Genomic DNA, 25,630 nt, shown 5'->3' with positions numbered 1-25,630 from the left:
GCCTAGTAGAGCTGGAGATAATCTCGGCAGATCCTTGCATCCAAAAATCAAGGGAAAAGAATGACAGAGATAAATTATATGACAAGGGTGAGAGGGAGGTTATGTCCTATTGTACCTGGAGAATCTAAATAAATTTCTTTTAATGATTTGATAAAGCTGTGCATTTGTTGAATTTCACAGTAATCAATGGAATTTGAATAGATGCAATCTTATTAAGTAAAGAAAACTAGTATGGAAAGTATTCAGAACAGAGGTAGGTAGTAAAGATCATCCAAAAATCAAATTTCTGTTTGATCTCCCAAGCTTGAGTGAAAGAGAAGCTGCTCCCCAATTTCTCAGCTTTATTAAAGGATTATAACATTAAATGTGACTACATAACTTTATATTGTAATTAAAATTACAAATTTTTATCAATTTGTATAAATTAGCATTCTTTTGTATCTCTTCTAAGGAGGAATACGGAATATAAACTGTAACAGAATTAGAAAACATCGTTAGACAAGCAAATGGCCAGTTTATTGGCAATTAATATGATACAACTAGCAATTATCTAGGAAGAAGTATAACTATCAATATTGCAATATGATTGAACAAAATACATTGTAAGATCCAAACATATGTGATAGACATATCTAGTAAACGTCATGAAATCATGGTTCTGGATTAGTGGTGCTGGAAGAACACAGCAGTTCAGGCAGCATTCCAAGGAGCAGTAAAATTGACGTTTCGGGCAAAAGCTCTTCATCAGGAGTAGTAAAATTGATGCCCAAAACATCAATTTTACTACTCCGCGGATGCTGCCTGAACTGCTGTGTTCTTCCAGCACCACTAATCCAGAATCTGGTTTCCAGCATCTGCAGTCATTATTTTTACCTCATGAGATCATGGGAGGACCTAGGGCTATCCATGGAGTTGTCCATCAAAGACCACGTGCTGTCAGGATTAGATGTGTTAGGGGAATGTGGCTAACAATGACATCAATGTAGCAAGTAATGATTGTAATGTGAAATGCTGAAATTGGCTGAGAAAGGCATAGTATTCAGTGAAATCTGTTTCTAAGAACCTTTCCCACACTGCACTGGTGAAGAGCTCTGAATAAAGACTGACTTGTGCTGCTAGATACAAGACTCAAGATTTATCTTGATATTTCTCCCTCCAACAACGTTCAACTGCTACTGAAAAAAAAGAATTATTTTATGTAAATTTCTCTGCTCGGTGATTTATTGTAGTAGGGTTAGGGTTGCTTCCAATAACTGATCATGGGGCCAAACTGCCTGTGAGATAAACAGCAAGGAAACAGAAACATCAACCACGAGTTAACTATAGGGGCAAGTAGATTCCATTTCCAGCAGGTTTTTGAATTAAATATAAGGTTGGCTACAGAGTAGGGAAAATCTCTTTCCAGCAGAATTGAATTAAATTCTGTGTACTGACTATGAGAGTTTAAAATTCTTGTTAATTGAATGACTTAACTAACAGAGAGAAAATGAGATAGACAAAAACTGTTCTGGATGCAAATTTCAAGAAGTAAAGAGCATTAGAACCAGAAGAGTGCTGAACAAAGGTGGCTGTGCTCAGGATGCTGGAGATTACTATGTTGAATCAGGTCCAGAATCATGAAATGGTTGAAGGATTTTTAAAGGGATGATCTTGCTGAAATTTAAGCAGAAAAACAGAGAAATGTTGGGCCCTTCTGAATCTTACAAAGTATACTTATGCCAAGTCGTTAATCTTTTAATTTCTGAGAAGTCTCTGACTTGAATTTTTAGCTGTGTAAATCAAATGGATGGAGAAGGAAATTAATAAGCTTGCTTTAGATAACTATGTTAATTGTATGCTTTAACATTGTTAACACAATTGATTACCTAAGGTAGACTGTAGCTATTAGTGGTCATGCTCTTTGAATTTTGCACAGTAATTTTTGCTTTAAATTATGAACCTTGTGGTTTTATTATTTTAGTAAATACCTGAGATTTTTGGATTAAAAATTCATATTAACAATTCATTGGTCTCTACCAAGATCACAACAATTGAATGATTGATAAAAATGAATACATTGCCATAATATTTATTGCAGTTAATATTTTATAATCATAATTAAGGCCAATTATGTATAACTCTGTTCAAAATATGGATCCAATCATATACTTCAAGCCCTTAAATACTACAAACACTGAGCTTATCATGTATAGTACTGACAAATCTTATGTTGCTGCATATTAATTGCTGCTGTAATTTTAAATTCAGTAATGTTTTATAAACAGTCCTTTAGTAGTTGGCTACGATTGATGCTGTTTATATGGTGGTACCATTACAGCAGTTAACACATGATTTTGGAAAACAAAAAGCTTGATTTTCTTGAAAACCCAGAGAAAAATGAAGAGAATGCTGACATACTGAATCCAAGCAATCTTAATCATTTCCCAGAAACCAGGTCGATAAGTAATTATCACATAATTAAGGAAAAGATAAAAGGAAGTTAATCCCCAACAAGAGAAAATATTTTCATGTAAATTGACTTTATCAAATGCACATATCATTTCAAATCACTTAAACATATCAATCCTAAAACTTGCCTGCAGAAGTGAACATGCACTAACTTCATGCATGCACTAACTCCATTCTCATAATTTAATTCTCAAACCCAGGATTTGTTTTGCTGAGAGCATTTACAGCCTAGTAAAGATTATCTGGCTAGGTCAATGGACTATTATCATTAAAATATCTCCAGAGCTAACCAACAAAGAAGCAAAACAATAAAATAAAATAACTTTGAAAAATCTTTCGAACATAATTAATTGAAGGTTGGGATATACAAATGGGGTGAAGATAGAAGGTAGAATTAAATTTTTAATAAAGAATCATTTAATATTAAAATCTAAACTAATCATTTTACCACCCTCCAAAAATATTCCAGGCCAAATTCAATTGTACATCAAATTCGATCATTACATTGCTGTTGAAAATCAATTCACAACTTACTAAACAAGGCAAAACTTCATTTTTAAAAAAAATAGGATTTCAAATGATGGGCCAAGGAAAGATCGTTAAAATGCTCATTATTTTCATGATTGCATCCTATCCCCAAAAGGTACAGCACAGTCTGTGACAGAATCCTATTTTACTCATTATTTTGAATTTTAAAAAGGATATGTGATTACTTCCACGGGATATCTGATGACAGCATTAAAGACAAATGGGGCATCAGCAGCTCTCCCTACTGTCCACACAGGATACTGATTGGTGAATATCGTTGTTACTAAAACAAGACAGTTAGTGACCAAATTAGGTTTAGAGAAAAAAAAATTGTTCTATGAGAAATATTTTATATTGATATAAATGACATAGTAATGAAAATCTCACCATTTCTATCTTGATATGATGAAATGATTTGTGCCAGGTCAAAGGCACTAGCAAATGGACTGTTATCATTAAATATTGAAACCTGTGGAATAAAAATGATATTTATAAAAGTCTTTGAGTTATTTGTCCACCTAGTAAAAGGTAAAATCACCGTAGTCCCCGAGGATCACTGTGCTGCTTTGTTCATCTATCTGACTGATATCTCATTGATCAATCATCAGCCACATGGTGGTAATCGACAGTACCCTGTACACTGCAATACTACCCCATTATTAATTAGCATACTTCAGAATATGACAGGCCTTGAGTTTACATTTATTTATCCGGTTCCTCTGATTGATTTTAAGGTTGAGCTATTAAATGTTTACTTCATTCTCCAACATTCCACTATTGATACTTAAGTGTTCACATCTATCTAACATGAAGTTACACTTTGAGATTCCGGCATTTAGTATATTTAATTATTCCAACTTCTGTTTTACACATGCTCTATTAATGCTCTCCACTTTTTCAGCCTGTGTACATATCTATAAACCTCCTTCAGTCAATGGACTGTAGCTCATCAACATGCCCCTAAATCCATGCCCCCACCATAACTCCACAATGAAATGTCTACATGCAAACAAGATCACAAGGCTAATATTGTGATCCATCAAAAAAACAAAGAACATACAATATACCAACTTGCTTTTTCTTCAAAGATTCTAAGGAATTTTAACTCCATGATTCACAAGGAAGTATTCTAAAATATTAACTTTCTTTTAGTAAAGAAGAAATTCCTTATAGCAGTCTATACTAATTTGATCTTCTTTTCACCTGATATTCTAATTTTGTTGAAATAACATTCCAGATTTTTTTGTAATTATTTACTATCTAAAATGTGCCTCTCAGTAACTCTTCACAAAGCATAAAATTCTTGTTTCTCACATTTATCTTCATAAAGGAATCCTTGGAGATTGGCTTAAGAATTATGTAGTTACTTTGTGTCGCACCACATGACTAAGTCCAGAAAAGGAAGTTGTTTGGTCCATCTGAATTCACCCTGCCAAACAATTCCGACATTTCTCTCCAATCACATTTAACTGTCTACAGAATTTTTTTTCCCTCAGATTACTATTAAAGCAGAATGTAAGTACCTGTTCCTTAGAATCTTTGAAGAAAAAGCAAGTTGGTATACAAAGGACATTTGCAACACAAAAGTTTTGGTTAGATCATGTACCATTTCATTTTAGAATGCTTCTATCCAGCACCAACCTAAGTAAAATCCTGAGATAAGCACCTAACTGGTGGTGGAAGGTCACTTGAAGTATACAAATTTGGGTGCTACAAGAGATACAAGAATCCAAAGTGCAATTCTGACATATATCAGGTTTAGTGTGTGCCATGCAATATTTGCCTGCTTTTGCAGTGTTACATGGCTTGACCAGCAATCTAGGCAAGACTATTTGGACCACTGTGCTGAAATTTCTATTCATAGTCCAGTCCTTTGAAGATCAATATTCTCCTTTTCAGCATGTAGGAATGCCACTTAATCCTCAGTTCTGACAGTTAGCCAGTTCTGCATTGAACTGTGTCAATTTTCAGCATTCCCCAAATGGAAAGCTACCTCAACGTTTGGTACCTGCAGTTTTGTGATGACAAGGCTAAAGTCAGAATCTTACTTTTGTAAGCTTGAACCATTATTTAACAAACTTCACCCACTGACATCCGGTTGTGTACCTCAAATTAAAATCATCAACTGCTACATGTTCAACATATGATATGTACAGATCATAATATGACCTTCTTCATTGGGAATTTCACAATGAATTAAATACAACTTAGTAAAATATTATTTTTAAACTGTTGATTTTCCACATTCTTTATGAAGACATGAAACTGCAACAAGTGAACATTTTCAGATGTTGCGACTTACAATTGGGACAATTTAGAAATTTAGTTGTAATTATCATAGCAACAATTAGTGTTCATAATCAGCTTCAAAGCAGGAACCCCATGTTCCTCCTCTTTTAAAAAAAGAGATACACTTACATTGTAACGTGTGTCAAGACCTTTGTGTCGAAGTGGCTCTCGCTGATGTAGCTTTAAGTCACCATTCACACTAAGCTGAGACCCAGCTATGGAGGATGAGAAGTAGGTATATGCCATACACTGCATTATAAATGTCGACATTCTCTGCAAACAACATCGTGAAATACTTAAGCAAATAGCATCATCACTGTACAGTTCATGGAGTTGGAAGTAATACTGTTTTGAGGGAATTATCAAATGCAAGGAAAATGCAGCACATTTCCAATGTAAGATTTTAATTATGACTCATTTGTTGGCAACAGCACTTCTTGTTGACACAATGGCTGCATAGATATGCAGTGCCAAGTGACAACAAAATGACAGAACGGCAGAATGGTGAATGACATTGAAACACTACTTCCCAACTTTCACCGGTCTGAGCAGCCCTTCTTTACAGCCTGCAAAAGATGGGATGGGAGTTGAAATCTGATCTTCTGTTTTGTCACCAGTCCATCATCTAGTCCAGGTCAGATCAGAGTGGTGCTGGAAAAGCACAGCAGATCAGGCAGCATCTGAGGAGCAGGAAATCGATGTTTCGGGCAAAAGCCCTTCATTTAGTCCAGTCTATCTGATGTACAAGATAAGACACACCGGGCTGTGTGCAAATGGAGGAGTTGGTCCATTGCTTTCTAGGATTTGCTACCAACGCATTTCCAAAGCAGCCCCATTCAGCTGCTCCCTCGGCCCAGCCAAAATAACAACTGGCAATTCCCAGAACTCACATGGCATGGTCTGATCATTGTTATGCACTGCAACTATGCACAGCTTTCCAAACGGCAAATGGTGGGTCATCTGCAAATGCACCTTGTTATAACCCTGGCCAGACACCCTCAAAACATTTCAAGATAGTAGCCCAGATCTATTTGCTAGTTGCTTTAAGCAGGTGTAATGTGGATATTCCAGGAGGGATGTAGTTGGCCCAACCACTTACTTTTAAACAAAACAGAATTTATTTGCAAGAGTGTCGAAGGCTGACTTTACAGAGGTTTATAAGATTATGAGGGACATGGATAGGGTAAATAGACAAGGTCTTTTCCCTGGGGTGGGGGAGTCCAGAACTAGTGGGAGCATAGGTTTAGAGTGAGAGGGGAAAGATATAAAAGAGATCTAAGGGGCAACCTTTTCACACAAATGGTGGTACATGCATGGAATGAGCTGCCAGAGGAAGTGGTGGAGGCTGGTACAATTGCAACATGTAAAAGGCATCTGGATTGATATATGAATAGGAAGGGTTTGGAAGGATATGGGGCGGGTACTGGCAAGTGGGACTAGATTTGGTTGGAGTATCTGGTCAGCATGGACAGATTGTACCGAAGGGTCTGTTTCCATGCTGTACATCTCTATGACTCTATTATCGAATGAACAAACAAAAAACAGAATACAGAATAACTTAACCTATCCGAACACCCAACAGATTATCCTAACATAATGATGCTGTTCCAAATACTTGCAACAATCACCACAAACACTCCTTGGAATAAAATGTAAAATGAAACACTGGGTCTTACAGAAGAGATGTCAGAGACATTCAGAATGGAACACCTTCTTCCATGTAGCTGTGTACTGTACCAGCAGCCTCAAAACTGACCGACTGCTTGCTCTGGCAGTCAGACTGCTAAAATCCCAAACCAAACCAGGCCAGAGAAAAGTTGAACTGGGAGAACTGGCCACTCACTTCCATTGAAAATGTTTTTTTTAAACTTAAAAGCTTCTACAAGTTGATCAACCCCAGGCATTTCGGAGCCTGTGTCTTTATGACCTCCTGAAAAAAAAACAAACCAAGGACACCTAACCTTGGTAGGAGCACCATCATCACAGCGTAGTGAAAAAGGCTATGTCACGGAGACGAGCATCACCTATGACATCTGCACAAGTGCACGCTGCCATCTTTGCCACCAAAACAATCATATGGAAAATGATAGAGAATTTCAAGAAGTAGCAGACAGTAAACAGAATCTCAGCTATGCATCAATAAAAAAGATTAGACATTGGAGATAACAAAATGCTAAACTAATTGGGTGGCATGTGGCACAGTGGTTAGCATTGCTGCCTCACAGCGCCAGAGACCCGGGTTCAATTCCCACCTCGGGCAACAGTCTGTGTAGAGTTTTCACATTCTCCCCGTGTCTCCACAATTCCTCCCACAATCCAAAGATGTGCAGGTTAGGTGAATTGGCTGTGCTAAATTGCCCATAGTGTTAGGTGAAGGGGTAAATGTAGTGGAATGGGTCTGGGTGGGTTGCTCTTCGGAGGGTTGGTGTGGACTTGTTGGGCCAAAGGGCCTGTTTCCACACTGTAAGTAATCTAATCTCATGGCTCTGTGTATAACAAAGTAAACAAATTGATGATGCATGTTGAAATAAATAAGTACAATGTTATAGCCCATTGCAGAAATCTGGTTTCAGGATTGAGTCCTAAATACTGAGGGACATAAAACATTGAAGTGAAATAGTAAGTTAGATAAATGTGGAGGGTTAGCACTTAATTCAGGATGGTATTTGTGCAATAGAGATGATCTTGGCTCAGGCGATCAGGATATGCAATTTATTTGAATAGAAATTAAGAATAGCAGGGAAAATAAGTCACTTAGGGACTACAACTACAAAGTGGGACAAAGTTTACAAGAAGGGAACATTAGGTGCTTGCGACAAAGGGCTGGCAATAGTCATGGATGACTTTAATCTCGATGTAAACTAGAAAAGTCAGTTTGGCTGTAATAGCCTGGATGAGTTCATAGAATACTTGAGGTAGTTTCTTAAAGAGGTTATTTTGGCCTCAACTTATATTAGAAAAGTTCATACAACCATAGAGTTTTACAGTACAGAAAGAGGCCTTTGGTACATCATGTCCAGGCCAGCCATCAGCACCTATCTACTCTAGCCCCATTTTCCAGCACCTTTGCCCATAGCCTTGAATGCTATCGTCCTTCAAGTGATCAAGTACTTGCCAGCATAAATATTCTGAAGCCCCTTTCACATTGATGGGAAGACAGGGTTGCACTGGAGAACCAACATGCCGTTCAAGGACCTGCATTTGTACCTCACTCTTGTCTGGTTCCACCTTCTCCAGCACTAAAAATCCTGCCAATGGTTTGTTATTTTACTCATGGTGGATAAGCATTTAAACATGATGAAGGGCTCTGGTCCGAAACGTCGAATTTCCTGTTCCTTGGATGCTGCCTAACCTGCTGTGCTTTAACCAGCAACACATTTTCAGCTCTGATCTCCAGCATCTGCAGACCTCACTTTTTACTCAAACATGTATAATCGGCTTGATATATCTCTTCTTCTACAGATAATAAAATAACGTATAATTTTTAAGCCTCACTGCTTGACAGAGCAGTTTACTAGCTATTGTTAAACACTTCTAACGTTATACTCAACAGAATATTGATGAACTGAAAATTAGGCAGGTCCTTCAACAGGCAGGCAATGCATAACAACTGTCCACCACCCAAATAATAGAGCAACTTTAGCACTTTCATATCCCATTAAGTAAACACATTTCTGATTGTGATGTGGACCAGTTGTGCTTTGCACCTGTTAAGGGTGTGCCTTTTTTTAAGTTAAGGTAATTTCACCAGCGTTAGACCTTCTTTACCAACAACATCTTGTGTTAAGCAGACTTTCTACCTGAAAAATATTTAGCTTTACAATTACTTGGTTGGTAGAAAGGGAGACAGTTGTGTCCATGTATTCCTTAAATCCCATGGAGGAGAAAGTGAGGACTGCAGATGCTGGAGATCACAGCTGAAAGTGTGTTGCTGGAAAAGCGCAGCAGGTCAGACAGCATCCAAGGAGCAGGAGAATCGACATTTCAGACATGAGCCCTTCTTCAGGAATGAGGAAAGTGTGCCCAGCAGGCTAAGATAAAAGGTAGGGAGGAGGGACTTGGGGGAGGGGCGTTGGAAATGCGATAGGTGGAAGGAAGTTAAGATGAGGGTGAGAAGCCGGAGTAGGGATGGGGGCGGAGAGGTCAGGAAGAAGATTGCAGGTTAGGAAGGTGGTGCTGAGTTCGAGGGTTGGGACATACCATGGTCATCAGTCTTGCTAACAAGTCTATTATATGGTACTTCTTCAACACATGTTCCAAATCTACTTTTTATAAAACAACCACCCTACACTTAGGCACTCTCGCCAATATTCAGAGAACCCATCCTAGGTAATCAAATAAAATTCAGTGAGAACAAATTTGCTGTCTGTCATTTATTAACCCATATTTTCTCCAACTGTCATGGATTTGGTTCTGGATTAATGCCTCTATATCTCTGCATGTCAACAATCTTGTCAGTACTTGCCAGCAGTCCATCTTACCTTTTCTGAACAGGGCTGTAATATTTACAAGCCTCAAATTATGTGGCAATATTAGTAAATACAAAGATGAGATAGAATTATAACCAGAGCCTTTGCAATTGCCATCCTTTTCCCTGTAGCCAGGGATGCATGCTGTTGACACTTTTAAAAAAAAAACACCTCCTTTACTGTGAGAGTAATGATGACAGATGCAATACTTTTATTTAAGGACCTTAGTAATGCACTTAGCCTTCAAAACAAAATCCTTTTGAATCTTAGTTAGCCTATCTTTGAGTAATTTTTCACTTTTTTAAAAAAAACTGATTTACTTTTACTTTCCCATTCATATTTACATCACCCCACATACTCCCTACAGTTCCCTTTTTGTTTATATTTAGCTTATTTCTCTATCAGACATTAATCATAAGCCTTCGTTTTCTGCTTCAGTTTAACCTTTACACCTGTGGTCATCCAAGAAACACCAGCTTTGATTGGACTATTTAAGGACTACATATAGTTCATTTGGAAATATAAACCAGGAAATGGAAGTCTGGAGTATTAGGCTTTGTTTTTACTACATGATGAAATTTGGGTGCACAGTGGCTCAGTGGTTAGGACTACTGCCTCACAACACCAGGAATCTGGGTTCAATTCCACCCTTAGGCAACTGTCTGTGTAGAGTTTGCACATTCTCTCCATGTCCGTGTGAGGTTCTGTTGGTTGCTCTATTTTTACTCCCACATTCCAGACTAGATGAATTAGCCATGGGAAATACAGCGTCTTCGGAGAGTTGGTGTGGACTTGATAGGCCAAATGGCCTATTGTAGAGATTCTATGATTCTATGAAAAAGCTGACCTGTGCGATCATTTAAATGTTCACACAAGAGCATATAATTTTGCTGGAAGCCAGATTTTGATATTTTTATGCAATATGCTAGCACCAGGTATCATTTTTAAAAACTGCTCAGCATGTTTGTGGATTATTTGTAAATGACAGTTTGTCACTGAACTGAGAGGGCAGTGTGTCTGTGTTGGGTGGGGTGGTGAAGAGAGAGAGAGAGAGAGAGAAAGAAGTTGGAACTCAGACCCTCAAACCGGTGAGCAAGCAAAAACTCCCTCTCTCTCTCTCTCTCTCTGCATTAGAGGAGTAATATTAACACTAAAGACTTCTCAAAAAGAAACAACTGCTATCTGAAGCCAAGCAACTGACTGGCTACCAACTTGAGGATTGCAGCAGTTAACAGCAATGTGATATCACCACCAAGAGCTATAAAAAAGGACTATGAGAAAGTCACCTCACTCCTCCAGACTTTTTGGTTTGGACACTGATCCACAGACATTGTGATCGTTTTGCCTCTGTTTTTCACCTATGACAAATAGTTGGGAGGGAGGTTTCAGTAGCATGAAAAGTTATGAACTCAAAAGGTAAATGAGAAAATAGGATTGCCAGTTAGTGATAGGGTTGATTGTTACCAGAAAACAAAAGGGAGAGACAGAATGTGTGATTGTCACATTGTACCAAGGAGCAACAGAAGTGTAGATAATACTCAATAATAGAACAAACATAAAAGGTCTTGTATCTTAAACAAAAATAAATTGCTTGTGAAATTCAACAGTTCTGGTAGCATCTGTGGGAAGAAAGCAGAGTTAATGTTTTGAGTTGAGAATGTGTTGCTGGAAAAGCGCAGCAGGTCAGGCAGCATCCAAGGAACAGGAAATTCGACATTTCGGGCATAAGCCCTTCATCAGGAAAGGGCTCCTCCTTAATGTTTTGAGTCCAATGATTCTTCATCAGAACTGAGAGCAACCAGGAGAAAATGATATCATTGAAAAGTATAAACTTCTGACATGGTTGGACAGATGAGATAGAGGAGGTCCAGAACAAGGGATATGTTCTCAAGCTATATGATAAATCATAAGCTGAGATGAGAGAGATTTCTTCATTTGAGAGTGGTGAATCTGTGGAATTTTCTACCACAGAAGGTCCTGGAGGTGAAGTCAGCGAATATATCTAAAGAAATAGATAGATTTCTAAGGTATCAAGGGATATGAAAGAGAACAGCAATATGATACGGAGATAGAGATTTAGACTTGATCATGCAGTATGAGGACTCATTGGGCAGAATGACTTACTTCTCCTGTTGTCAATGTTTCTATGCTATGTCACATGAATGTGTTAAAGCAGTATTGTAGAGAGGAAGGCAAGGAAAGGAATTATGTCAGGTGTTAAGAGTAATGCAAAATGGCAGAGACAGTAAGAGTGAGGGAGAAGAAGAGATAGATGGTTCACAAAGCACCCCTCTACAGTCTAGCTAGCCAATATTGAAAGACTGGGACAGTCTGACAATATCCATGTACATAAAGCAAGGCCAACAGGAAGATCTAATAAGGTTACTTAAGAAATAAGAATAAATCTGTAGAGATACACATTGAAAAATATAAATCAGGAACAAGAGAAGGTTATTCAGTCCCTCAAGCTTGCTCTGCCATTCAATAAGAACATGACTGATCTGATTCAGCACTCAAGATCATGGCTGATCTGATTGTAACCTCAAATCCACAATCCTGCCAACCTCGATAACGTTTCAATCCCTTGTTTAATAAGGATCTATCTACCTCTGCTGTAAAACTATTCAAGGACTATGCTTCTATCAACTCTTCAAGGAAGAGCATTCCAAAGATTTGAGACCAACAAAAAAAAACTTTGCCTCTTTTGTTTTCAATGGGCAGCCCAGATTTTTAATCAATGGCCTCTAGTTCTGGATACTCCCATTATGGGAAATATCCTCTCCATAGCACCTTCAAAACTTTATATTTCAATCAAGTCACCAGCAGATACAAGCCTAACATGTCCAAGCTTTCCTCTCAAACAACCTAACATTCTATGTATTCATTTAGTAAACCTATGCACTGCTTCCAACACATTTATGTCCTTTCTTAAATATGTGCACAGTACTCCACATGCAATCTCACCATCGTTGAAGGATAACTTCCCTACTTTTATATTCAATTCTCCTTGCAATAAATGAAAGCACTCTATTAGCTTTCATAATTACTTGTTAGGAGATAGTGAGGACTGCAGATGCTAGAGAGTCAGAGTCAATGAAGTATGGCCCTGGAAAAAGCATAGCAGATAAGGCAGCATCCAAGGAGCAGGACAGTCGATATTTCAGGCAGGACCCTTTATCATCCTGGCGCTTTTTTCAGTGACACACTTTACTAACTCTTGTTACTTGCTGTGTCAGCATACCAACTTATGTAATTCACGCAGAAAGACACCCACATCCTTCATCTTAGAACTCTGCAATCTATCACCTTTTAGATAATAAGCTATTTAAAACATTTCCTGTCAAAATAGACAATTTCCAATATTATACTTTATTTGCCACACCTTTCCTAACTTAACCTATCTCACTTAATCTATCAATATATTTTGTAACGTCCTAGTATACTTTTTGGAACTTCAGTACAACCATAATGCTAGCAAAGAATTATTCAATGCAGTGGAATCAATACCAATAATGCATTATCATTGAAATCTCAACAAACAAATCGCAGGTATAAATGAAAATTCAAAACAGGCTAAACCTCTGGAATTCACTGATGTTAGTTTCTAAGTTGAATCAGTCAACTATATCCTGCATTGACTACAGAAAATAAATGCAACAACAAAAATAAACTGAGGTCCTAATTGCTTGGGAAGAAGATTGTATTGATAGGTTGTTGTCTCTCATTCCTTTCTAAGAATGATTTTAGAATCAGAAAGAGAATTCAGCTTTTGTTACACCAAAGCAAGTCATATTATTCAGGTTTAAAACTTCCCCAGTTACATTCCAAAGACTTATGGGTGAAGCTATAGCTAAAGTGTCTGATTAGGCAACTTATTTAAATTACATCGTAATATACAGTAACATTTGAGAACAACTTGTAAAGCAAGTAGAAGATGTATTTAAGTAGCTACAAATGGCTAGCTTACTAATAAATATTGCCAAACCTGACTTCACAAAGCAAGGGTAATCTAACTAGGATACATTGTAGAGCAAGGGAACATGTCAACAAGATCAGCAAAAGTGAAGGATTTCACAGAATTACCTGTTCCTAAAACTAAATGGAAAAACATGAGATTTATGGGATTGTGTGTTTTAAAAAAAATCATTCAGGTATAACTTTGTAGCGGCACCTTTTACAGATTTATTGCTAAAACAGACAAAGGTAAAATGGCCAAAAAAGACTGCCAAACAGCTTTGGAGAAGCTGAAGGTAATACGAATGAATGAATTGATCTTAGACTCTCCTAGCTTTATTAAACCTTTTAAAATGGGAGTTGCTGCTAATGGATCTGGTCTTATTGCAAAATGATGAATTGGGAAAGAGAAGCCTGTAGGATACTTGTCTAAGAGATTAAACCAGCATCAAAAGGTGGAAGAAATTAATGCAACTGTCACAAGGCATTTCTTTGTACCGAATGACCAGTAGTTAGAACAAATTTTCAATAAAGAGGTATTATTGGCAGATAAGGTTAAGGATAATTCAAAAAGATTCTGCAAATACTTTGAAAGTAAGAAGGTAACTAGAGAGAGGATAGGGGCTCTTAAACATCAAGGAGGTGGTCTTTGTGTTGAACCCCAGGAAATGGAAGACATACTAAATGATTATTTCGCATCAGTTTTTACTGTGGAGAAAGAAATGGAGTCTACAGAATGCAAAGAAATAAACTTTGATGTTTTAAAAAATCATTCATGTTACAGAAGATTAAGTTCAAGAATTCTTAATGAAGATAAAAGGTGGATAAATCTCTGGGATCTGATCTATTGTATCTCAGAAAATTGTGGAAAGTAAGGGAGGAAATTGTGAGACCCCTTGCAGAAATATTTGTATCATCTATAACTAGAGAGGAGATGCCTGATGACTGGAGGATGTCTGATGTTGAACTTTCGTTTAAGGAAGGTCATAAAGGGAAACCAGGGAACTACAGACCTGTGAGTCTGAATTTGGTGGTGGGTAAATTGTTGCAGGAGATTAAAAAAGATAGGATTTATGGTCATTTAGAGAGGCAAAAGTTGATTAGGGATTGTCGGCATGGTTTTGTGCAAGGAAAATTGTGTCTCACAAACTTGATTGAGAAAGTTACCAAAAAGATTGATGATGGCAGTACAGTAGACAGTGTTTATTTGGATTTTAGGTTACATCAGATTCAGAGTGAGCTTGCCAATTGGATACATAATTGGTTTAGTGGCAAGAGACAGAGAGTGACAGTGGAGGTTGCTTTTTGGACTGGATGCCTGTGACCAGTAGAGTTCCAGAAGGATCAGTTCTGGGTCCTCTTTTGTTTGTCAATTATATAAATGATTTGGATGAGAACATAGAAGGCATGATTAGTAGGTTTGCGGATGACACCAAACTTGGTGATATAGTAGACAGGGAACAAGGTATTCTAAGATTACAAGGGAATCTTGATCAAATGAGTTAATGGGCTGATAAATGGCATATGAAGTTCAATCTGGATAAATGCAAGGTTGTGTACTTTGGTATAGCAGACAAAAGTAGAGCTTATACAATTAATGGTAGGGCTTTGGCTAGTGTTGTAGTGTTGGAGGTGCAGATCCTAGGGGTGCAGGCACATAATTCTTTGAAGCTTGCATCACATGTAGACACGGTGATTAAAAAGGTGTTTGGGCATGCTTTCCTTCACTGCTCAATCCTTTGAGTACAGGAGTTGTGAAGTCATGTTGAGGTTGTACAGGACATTGGTGGAATATTGTGGAATACTTCTGGAATACTGTGTTCAGATCTGGTCGCCCAGTTACAAGAAACATGTTATCATGCCGGAAAGGGTTCAGAAGATGTTGCCAGGTCTGGAAGGTTTGAGTTATCAGAAAGGCTGGATAGGTTGGGACTTTTTTAACTCAAGCATAGGAGGTTGAGAGGCGACATGATGGAAGTTTATAAAATAGTAAGAGGTATAGATTGAATTAATAACATTTTTTCCCCTAAGATGGGGGATTTCAAAACTGGGGGCACATTTTTAAAATTTGAAAAAGACATGAGAGGCAAATTTTTTACACTGACAGTGATTTATGTGTGGAATGAACTTCCTGAGGAAGTGGTGGATGTGGGTACAATTACAATATTTAAAAGACATTTGAATAGATACATGAATAGGGAAAATTTGAAGGGCCAGGAACAGGCAGGTGGGAATAGTTTAGCAGGTGGGACTAGTTTAGTTTGGGATTATGTTCAACATGGACTGTTTGAACCGAAGGGTCTGTCTCCGTGCTGTATGATTCCCTGACACTAAAGTGAATTGGTATACTGCAAAAATTAAGTCCAATGGGTGAAAGATCCTTTTCATCCCAAGTTACCTTATGATCTAAATTAATCCAACAATATAGAAACAAAAAATAATTGTTTCTAAATTGAAAACAGATGTAGTCAACAATTGTAAATGCAACATTATCTCATTGAAAAAGTTATGCATTCAGAAATGTAACATGATTCTTAAAAAATAAAGCATGTTCATATATACAAATATAAAAGTATATTATCAATGATTAGGTTTCTTGAAAATTAGAAACATCCTCTTTAACTGCACTCCAATGGGAAGAATGAAAGACTACATGAAATACTTACAAAAAGCTGGTATGAAAATGTCAGAATAAATTGTACACTGTACACTTGCTCAGATGTTTGGAGTGGTAGCTCAAGGCGGAAATTCAGACGATCCATTTTCCCATCCTGATTTTGGTCTTCTTCCATAGCCTGTGAAGAGAATATGTAACATAAAACAACTATAGTTTCTATCACAGCATGCTTTGATTTATTAAAAAAAAACTACATCCAAGGTAAATCTTGCATTTATAGAACATTATTGGTTTGAAAAACATTAGGAGGTCAGAGAGAACAATAATCAAAATCTGTGATGACTATTCAATGTCAACATTGGAAGCAGAGAATGAATGCAAGTATTAACGTTGTTTGGGGGCAGATATTTGCAGGTAAAGGGATGACTGGAAAATGGGAAGCCTTCAAAAATGACGTAACAAGAACCCAGAGACAGTATGTTCCTGTTAGGGTGAAAGGCAAGGATGGTAGGTGTATGAAATCGTGGATGCCTAGAGAAATTCAGTTTAAGAAAAAGAAGGAAACCAATGTTAGGTATAGACAGCAGAGATCGTATAAATCCTTAGAAAAGTATAAAGGCAGTAGGAGTATACTTAAGGGGGAAATCAGGATTGCAAAAGGGGATATGAGATAGTTCTGGCAAATAGGGTTAAGGAGAATCCAAAGGGATTCCATAAGTACATTAAGGACAAAGGAGTAACAAGGGAGGGAATAGGACCCCTTATGCCTGAAACGTCGAATCTCCTGTTCCTTGGATGCTGCCTGACCTGCTGCGCTTTTCCAGCAACACATTTTCAGCAGGGAATAGGACCCCTCAAAGATCAGCAAGGCAGCCTGTGCGTGGAACCGCAGGAGATGGAGGAGATACCCAACCAGTATTATGCAAGAGTATTTACTGTGGAGAAGGACATGGAAGATACAGAATGTGGGGAAATAGATGGCAACATCTTGAAAAATATCCATATTACAGAGGAGGTGGTGCTGGATGTCTTAAAATGCATAAAGGACGATAAATCCCCAGGACCTGATCAGGTGTACCTTAGAACTATGTGGGAAGCTAGGGAAATGATTGTTGGGCCCCTTGCTGAGATATTTGGATTATTGATAGTCACAGATGAAGTGCCTCAAGACTGGAGATTGGCCAACGTGATGCCACTATTTAAGAAAGCTAGTAAAGAAAAGCCAGGGAACTACAGGCCTTGGCTATAGAGGTGGGCAAGTTGTAGGAGGGAATCCTGAGGAACAGGATTTACATGTGTTTGCAAAGGCAATGGCTTTGTGTGTGGGAAACCATGTCTCACTAACTTGATCGAACTTGGAAGAAGTAACAAAAAGGATTGATGAGGGCAGACCTATATGGACTTCTGCAAGGCATTTGACAAGGTTCCTCATGGTAAACTGGTTAACAAGGTTAGATCATAAGGAATATGGCGATAACTAGCCATTTGGATATAAAACTGGCTTGAAGGGAGAAGACAGAAGGTGGTGGTGGAGGGTTGCTTTTCAGACTGGAGGCCTGTGACCAGTGGTATACCAAAAAGATCAATGCTGGGACCACTATTTCTCGTGATTTATATGAACGATTTGGATGTCAACATAGGAGGTATAGTTAATAAGTTTACAAATGACACCGAAATTGGAGGAGTAGTGTACAGCAAAGGTTACCTCAGATTACAATAGGATCTTAACCAGATGGGTCAATGGCCAAGGAGTGGCAGATGGAGTTTAATTTAAATAAATGTGAGGTGCTGCATTTTGGAAAGACTAATCAGGGTAGGACTTACACACTTAATAATAAGGTCCTGGGGAGTATTGATGAACAAAGAGACCTTGGAGTATAGGTTCATAGTTCCTTGAAAGTGGAGTCGCAGATAGATAGGATAGTGAAGAAGACATTTGGTATGCTTTCCTTTATTGGTCAGAACATCAAATATAAGGGTTGAGAGGTCATGTTGTGGTTGTACAAGACATTAGTTAGGCCACATTTTGAATATAGCATGCAATTCTGGTCTCCCTCCTATGGGAAGGACGTTGCCAGGGTTGGAGGGCTTGAGCTATAGGGACAGGCTGAATAGGCTGGGGCTATTTTCCCTGGAGCATCGGAGGCTGAAGGATAACGTTATAGAGGTTTGTAAAATCATAAGGGGAATGGATAGGGTAAATAGACAAGATCTTTTCCTGGAGTGGAGGAGTCCAGAACTAGAGGGCATTGGTATAGAGTGAGAGGGGAAAGATTTAAAAGGACCTAAGGGACAACTTTTCCACGCAAAGAAAGGTACAGGTATGAAATGAGCTGCCAGAAGAAGTGGTGGAGGCTAGCATAATTACAACAGTTAAAAGGCATCTGGAAGGGTATATGACTAGGAAGGGTTTAGAGGGTTTATGGGCAAAGTTCTGGCAAATGGGACTAGATTAATTTAGGATATCTGGTTGGCATAGACGAGTTGGATTAAAGGGTCTGTTTCCATGCTGTACATCTCTCTGACTCAATGTCCCTATTTTAATTCTGCACAAGTCCACCAAACTCTATCCTTCCAAATTTACCATCCAAACACACACAGAACATACATGCGTATGAACAGGATTCCAGAAATTTTTGAATATTATATCATAGTTGACTTTTAAAGGAGAGTAATTGAAAATAATTTTTAAAAATCTTTTTAATAAATCCCATGATGGGGGATCCAAGATGGCGGCGATCTAGGAAGATCACGCTGCAGAGCTCCACACTGCACTGCAAGCGGGACAAAGTCCTAGCCGCCCTACCCAGGCCACTGTGATACCTTGAGACTTAACTTGATTTTAGCTGTCCGGGAATACCGAAGAAAAGAGGAGGTACGTCCGAGGCCAGGCCTGTGGCCCCAGCTGCAGAATCCTCGGACTCGATTTCTTACAAGGTCCTGGTGAAGGAGCTTGCAAAATCTCGCGAGATGTTGGGCAAGCAGATAGAGGAGAAGCTGGCCCCAATCTCTATCATGCTGCAGAGCATGAACAGCAGCTGGGAGACATGGAGAAAAGGACGATTGAGTGAGAACACAGAGTCACAGTGGTGCAAGCTGACACTGATTCCTCCAAGGATAGGATCCAGGCCCTGGAGATGCAGATCCGTAATTTGTTTAACCAGGTTGATAACCTCAAGAACAGGGGCAGGAGAAAAAATATTCAGATCACTGGTCTGCCGGAGGGTAAGGAGAATGAGCGCGGGTGGAATTTACTGAGGACTGGTTGCTGAAATTCCTTAACTTTGAGGCTGGAATGCAAAGCTTGAAGATGGAGAGGGCTCACCCAATCACGGCGCAGAGGTCAGGACTGGACCAATGTCCTCATTCTATCTTGGTGTGGTTTCATCAGTGTGGAGATAAGGAGAGAATTGTGGAAGCTTCCAGAATCCAGGGGAAGGATTTGAAGACCCTACTTTACGAGGGCTCTAAGACCATGTTCTTCCAGGACTTCCCCACGGTGGTGATTCACAAAAGAAAATCCTATGACATCATCAAGAGAAGACTGAGGGAGCTCAGGATTCATCTGAGGTATCCAGCGGTGCTACGATTTACCTTAGATGCATCTGTACTTCGCTTTGACACGTCGGAGAAGGCAAGAGACTTTGTGGACAAATTAGCTTAATCTGAACAATTTAGTATTTACAAGTAGTAGTGCTGTTTGGGTATATTTCTGTTTTTCATTTTATAAAAGAGAGCAAGTCCAGTCAGGGCTTTCTTTTCCCTTTTTATTATTGGTAATCTGGTCTAAACTATGTTCAGGGGTGGTTGGGATGTGTACTTTCACTTTGTAAGTTATGTTCTACCAAAGGACGGGTGGGGTACTTACCATTTTTCTTTTCAAAATTTCTTTGTTCACATTATTCTTTCATGGTGTACGTTTTTTCTTTGCTGCTTGTGTTTGTGGTGCAGCTCTAGCTAGGAGGAGGGAAAATGGTTGTGATGGTTAGATGCTTACTTACGGACAGTTTATGCCCGGTTCAGGCATTTAAATGCCCTGGCTGCATAAGTAAGTTGGGTTTTGGGATGTGTAGATGCCCCCTTTGGGCAGGGGGTGCGCTCCCTTATTCAGTACCACTGGCGTCATATATATTGGTTTGATTTTTTGGTTTTTGTTGTATATAACCTTTGATAGTTTTGTAAATTTGTTAGCTGTAGTGGGTTTAGTTTATGTGCTTTTTATATTCAATGGATCTTGCAACACTAAAGGCTCGGTGGTTTGTAATTCAACTTCCTCCTCTCTGGAATCTAAATGTTACTGCAAAAGGTTATGGCTAATGCTTCTTTACCTGGAACATCAAGGGGAGTCACTCACCAATTAAGAGGAAGAAGGCACTTTCGAGTCTTAGAAAGGAAAATGTGGAAATTGCTTTATTTTAGGAGACACACTTGGATAATAGGGGACATTTGAAACTACAGCAGAATGGCTTTGATCGGGTTTACTTTTCATCTTTTAATACCAGAAGTATGGGAGTGGCTATATTGGTTAGGAGGAATCTCCCATTTAAGTTACTGGAGTGTGTTAAAGACATACACGGGAGGTTTATAATCCTCAAAGCCCTGATAAATGAGGGAAAAATTGAGTTTTAAATGTCTATTGCCCTCTGGCCCATCCCTTAAAATTTCTGGTAGATGCATTCTCTAAATTGATCATTCTCATGTCCCAGCATATCATCATAGGGGGAATTTTAATTGTCTTATGGATTCCACGTTAGATAGGTTGCCCAATACCGTCTGCACAAATTAAACAATTAGTGCATCTGTGTGGAGTTAGGGTTGATGGACATCTAGAGGAGTCTCCACCCTTTAGGCAGGGATTTTACATTTTTTCCAATCCATACAGTTGTTACATTAGGACTGATATTTTTCTGACCCCCGTGGCAACCCTGGACTTGGTAGCATCTTGTACCATCTCTGATCATGCTCCACTGTACCTGTTGGTTAAGATTAAGGACGCTATAGTTGGCCTGAGGCACTGGCAAATGGATTCCTTAATTCTTAAGGATAATAAAAGTTTGTGGAGTACTTTTCTAAGGAATTTAGGGCGTTTCGAGACATTAACTCAGGCTCAGTTAGTAGCCTGTCCATCCTTTGGGAAACTGCCAAAGCTTAGGCCAGGGGTTAGTTATTTCCTACTCTGCCAGTAGGAAGTGGCAAAAGGGCAAGTAGCAACGGGTCCTCAAAGCACAATTTAAGGCAGTCAAGAAAGCTTACTTTGACAGGCTCTCATTGGCCAAGCTACAGAGGATTACAGCGCTGTGGTCTGCATTGAATTCCATGCTCACACAGACAGCAAGGAAGGAGATTACTTCTGCAAAACAAAGGTTATATGAGCATGGTGACAAGCCAGGCAAGTACCTAACATATCTCGCCAGGAAAAGGAGTGCCCCTCAAGCCATTACATTGATTAGGGAAGGGTCTGGGAACCTAATATGCGATTCCAAAAAAGATTAATGTGGCATTCCAGAGATTTTACTCTTAAATTATACCAATCTGAGGGTTGTGAGGAGGGGCAAGCCAAGATGGAGTCTTTTTTCAAGGATCTGGAGCTCCTGGGTGTGACCCCCAAACATGAGTCTTTTCTCAATGCCCCTTTATCAGAGCAAGAAGTGCAGGAAACTGTGGAGCAGCTTCAGAGTGGAAAGGCGCCCAATTCTGATAGACTTAACATAGAAACATAGAAAAATATAGTGCAGTACAGGCCCTTTGGCCCTCAATGTTGTGCCGATCCAAGCCCACCTAACCTACACTAGCCCACTATCCTCCATATGTCTGTCCAATGCCCATTTAAATGCCCATAAAGAGGGAAAGTCCACCACTGCTACTGGCAGGGCATTCCATGAACTCACGACTCGCTGAGTAAAGAATCTACCCCTTACCTATCCTATACCTATCACCCCTTAATTTAAAGCTATGCCCCTCATAATAGCTGACTCTATACGTGGAAATTCACTTCCCAGTGAATTCTATAAGGAACTTATAAACACACCGTCAGGCCCAATGCTCAACATGTTCAATGACTCGTACAGTCATGATCGTCTCCCGCCATCTCTAAGAGTGGCCAATATTTCACTTATTCTTGAAAAAAGGGAAGAACCTAGAGAGCTGTGCTTCTCACAGGCAGATTTCACTTTTAAATGTGGACTTTAAAATTCTCTCTAAGACTCTCGAGTTAAGGCTGGAGACTGTGTTACCTTCTATTGTTAAAGAGGACCAGACAGGCTTCATAAAGTGCCGCAGATCCTCCAATAATGTTAGGAGACTGCTTAATGTAATTCAAGCATGTCAACAACAGTCAATACAGGGATTGGTGATTTCTCTAGATGCAGCAAAGGCATTTGACAGAGTTGAGTGGCCGTAGCTTTTTTATACTCTGGAGCGGTTTGGCTTGGGCAAAACCTTTATAAGACAGATAAAGGTTCTCTACAGTTACTCTCTCGCTGTGGTACCAATGGTGTATGATCAAGCAATTTCAATAGTTTTAGGGGCAGCCGGCAGGGCTGTCCCCTTTCGCCACTGCTTTTTACATTGGTGATTGAACAGTTGGGTGGAGGTCATTTGTAACGATCCTAACATATTGGCTCCAGAAGTGGGGTCAAAATTACATAAGATTGCGTTGTATGCGGACGATTTTTTTGTCAAATCCAACAGTATTAGTGCCTCGCCTGATACAATGCATCAGCTTGTTTGGCACCTTTTCGGAGTACAAGATTAATTTTGCAAAATCAGAGGCTATGCCTATGGGTGTTATTATGAAGGTGCTAGGTCTTGAGGGTGATGGATTCAGGATTCAAACATTGGGCAGCTAGGGGTGTGTCTTGCATGGGTGCTTTATTAGAGGGAGACACAATAATGTCTTTTGATCTGTTAGCACATAAATAGAAGCTATCTAACAGGGACCTCTTTTGTTTTTTTCAAGTTAGGGATTTTATTAAAAAAGACTAGACCTTTGATTGATCCCTACAAATCAGACATTGAGAGGAGAATGGTCAGTGCTAAGAGTACACTTTCTGTCAGCACTTTATATCATCAATTGAGGGGGCGGACCCTCAGATGAGTTTGATCAACTTTGCAGGGTGTGGGAGAGAGAGCTAGGCATTGAGGTCTCCTCAGAGGCATGGGAAGATAGTTGGGAAAATACCAGAAAGATATCAATTTGCAATAGGACCTATGCTTTACAGTTGAAGATTCTCCACAGGGTCTATTGGCTCTGGACTGTTTGTCAAAATTTAAACCAGGGTATCTCCAACATGTCCCAAGTGTAAGGTTGGTACGGGCACTCTTACCCATTGTCTCTGGTCCTGTGGTAGGCTTCAAACATACTGGAACGCTGTGGCTGGTGCAGTGGAGGGGATTTTGGGTGTAAGGGTGGAGAAGGACCCAATCTCTCTTCTTCTTGGCTTGCCCAGTATGTTCCCTGTAAATGCGCATAAGAAAAAACTTTTCAACATCCTCACTTTCTGCGCAAGAAAGAATATCTTGCGAGGTTGGGTGACTGAAAATCCCCCGGACTTGTCGGATTGGTGGAAGTTTGCTATGGAGCATATCCCCTTGGATTTTCTCACAAGTACGGTACACCACAAAACTGAGAATTTCTTTAAGACATGGCAGCTCTTTCTGGAATACCTGGACACAGATTTGTCTTCCACACTAATATATAGCTGTAACAATTGTGCTTTATAAATTATAAGAGGGGGGAGCCGCAAACATACGAATAGGTGAAGATTAATGCTCATGATATTCAAGAGTTAGTGTTTTGTTTGGCTTTGCTATATTATTGTTTATTATTATTTATTAGTTTGCTGTTAGTTATTATTTATTTAGTTAAGTAGTTGGGGCTTTTTTCATACATTTGTACATGACGGTGGTTTGGGGTTTTTTTACTTTTTCTTGGTGTTCTTTATTTGTATTGTTTTGTATTTGCAATATTAAAAATCTATTTTTCAATGAAAATGTATTTTTTTAAACATCCCTGTGACAATTTAGGATTACTTGCCAAGGTACATGAATCAATTATTCATGATGAAAAATGCTGTCAGCACCTTTTGGCAATTAGGCAATATTATCGACCTGACCAGATGCCCTCAAAATACATGAAAAAAAAGCCTAGACCCTAAATTTTTGTTATTTTTAAAGCAAGTGCTCAGCATTTTGTTCCAGATGCCATTCAATTGATCAAACAACTGGATTTAAAACTATTGTTAAAATACAATAAAAGAAAGAAGAAATTGGTATAACTTAAGTCTACTGGAAAACTTAACAGAATATAGGAGCTGGGAGATCATGTTGTGGCTCTACACGACATTGGTTAGGCCACATTTGGAATATATGTGCAATTCTGGTGTCCCTGCTGTAGGAAGGATGTTGTGAAACTTGAAAGGGTTCAGAAAAGTGTTACATGGATGTGACCAGGGTTGGAGGGTTTGATACATTGGGAGAGGCTGAATAGGCTGGGGCTATTTTCCCTGGAGCGTCAGAGGCTGAGGGGTGACCTTATAGAGGCTTATAAAATCATGAAGGGCACGGATTCGGTGTTTTCTCTGTGGTGGGGAAGTCCAAAACTAGAGGGCATAGGTTTAGGGTGAGAGGTGAAAATATAAAAGGGACCTGAGGGGCAACGTTTTCACGCAGAAAGTAGTGCATGTATGGAATGAGCTGCAGAAGAAGTAGTGGAGGCTGGTACAATTACAGCATATAAAAGGCGTCTGGATAGGTATATGAATAGAAAGGGTTTAGACAGATATGGACCAAATGCTGGCAAATGAGTCTAAATTTATTTAGGATATCTGGTTGAGAGGGGTAAGGTGGACTGAAGAGTTTACTTCTGTGCTGTATATCTCTATGACTCCAGGATAGATTATTAGCTACTACTAATTAACCGTTCCAATATAGTAACATCCCATTAAATACACCCTTGGCAAAAGACAACTTCAGAAAATAGATTATCTTACATGCAACAACATCAGCAGGAAGAGAACCCCCATCTTTTAGCTGTAACAGAGAGGGAAAAAATAACTTCCAACTCTTCAAGATCCCAGCAGCAACTGCTGAAAGCTAAAACTAAAAATCCTGGTTCTGTTGGGCTGCTTCAATTGTTACAACCCTAAACAAAAACACAAGGCCTCACAACCTATTTATTTTATGAGTTTTCAATTGACAGTTCAGCGCTTCTGACTTAAAACCTCTCTTCAAACCAAAAGCAGGACAAAATACATCTCTTAAAGCCATAGTATCATCACAGAAAAGAATAACGCTGAAAATTAAATGTACAATTAACAGGAAATTA

At 39.0% G+C, this 25,630-nt stretch overlaps 1 protein-coding gene across 1 annotated transcript in view; it reads right to left on the bottom strand.

Moving 5' to 3' along the window:
* Positions 1 to 542: 542 nt before the first annotated feature.
* Positions 543 to 25,630, bottom strand: part of tmem231 (transmembrane protein 231) — a 52,675-nt gene continuing 27,587 nt past the window's right edge. Inside the window, exons 3-7 of the mRNA XM_060837629.1 lie at positions 16,355 to 16,483; positions 5,395 to 5,538; positions 3,364 to 3,445; positions 3,154 to 3,259; positions 543 to 2,442 (exon numbers count right to left, since the gene is read on the bottom strand). Of these exons, the coding sequence (XP_060693612.1) occupies positions 2,280 to 2,442; positions 3,154 to 3,259; positions 3,364 to 3,445; positions 5,395 to 5,538; positions 16,355 to 16,483 (624 nt within the window). The 3' untranslated portion in view covers positions 543 to 2,279. The remainder of the gene's footprint in view (positions 2,443 to 3,153; positions 3,260 to 3,363; positions 3,446 to 5,394; positions 5,539 to 16,354; positions 16,484 to 25,630) is intronic.

The sequence above is a fragment of the Hemiscyllium ocellatum genome, chromosome 17 (assembly GCF_020745735.1).
Source record: "Hemiscyllium ocellatum isolate sHemOce1 chromosome 17, sHemOce1.pat.X.cur, whole genome shotgun sequence".
NCBI lineage: Eukaryota > Metazoa > Chordata > Chondrichthyes > Orectolobiformes > Hemiscylliidae > Hemiscyllium > Hemiscyllium ocellatum.
This window is presented reverse-complemented; position numbering and strand designations above follow the sequence as displayed.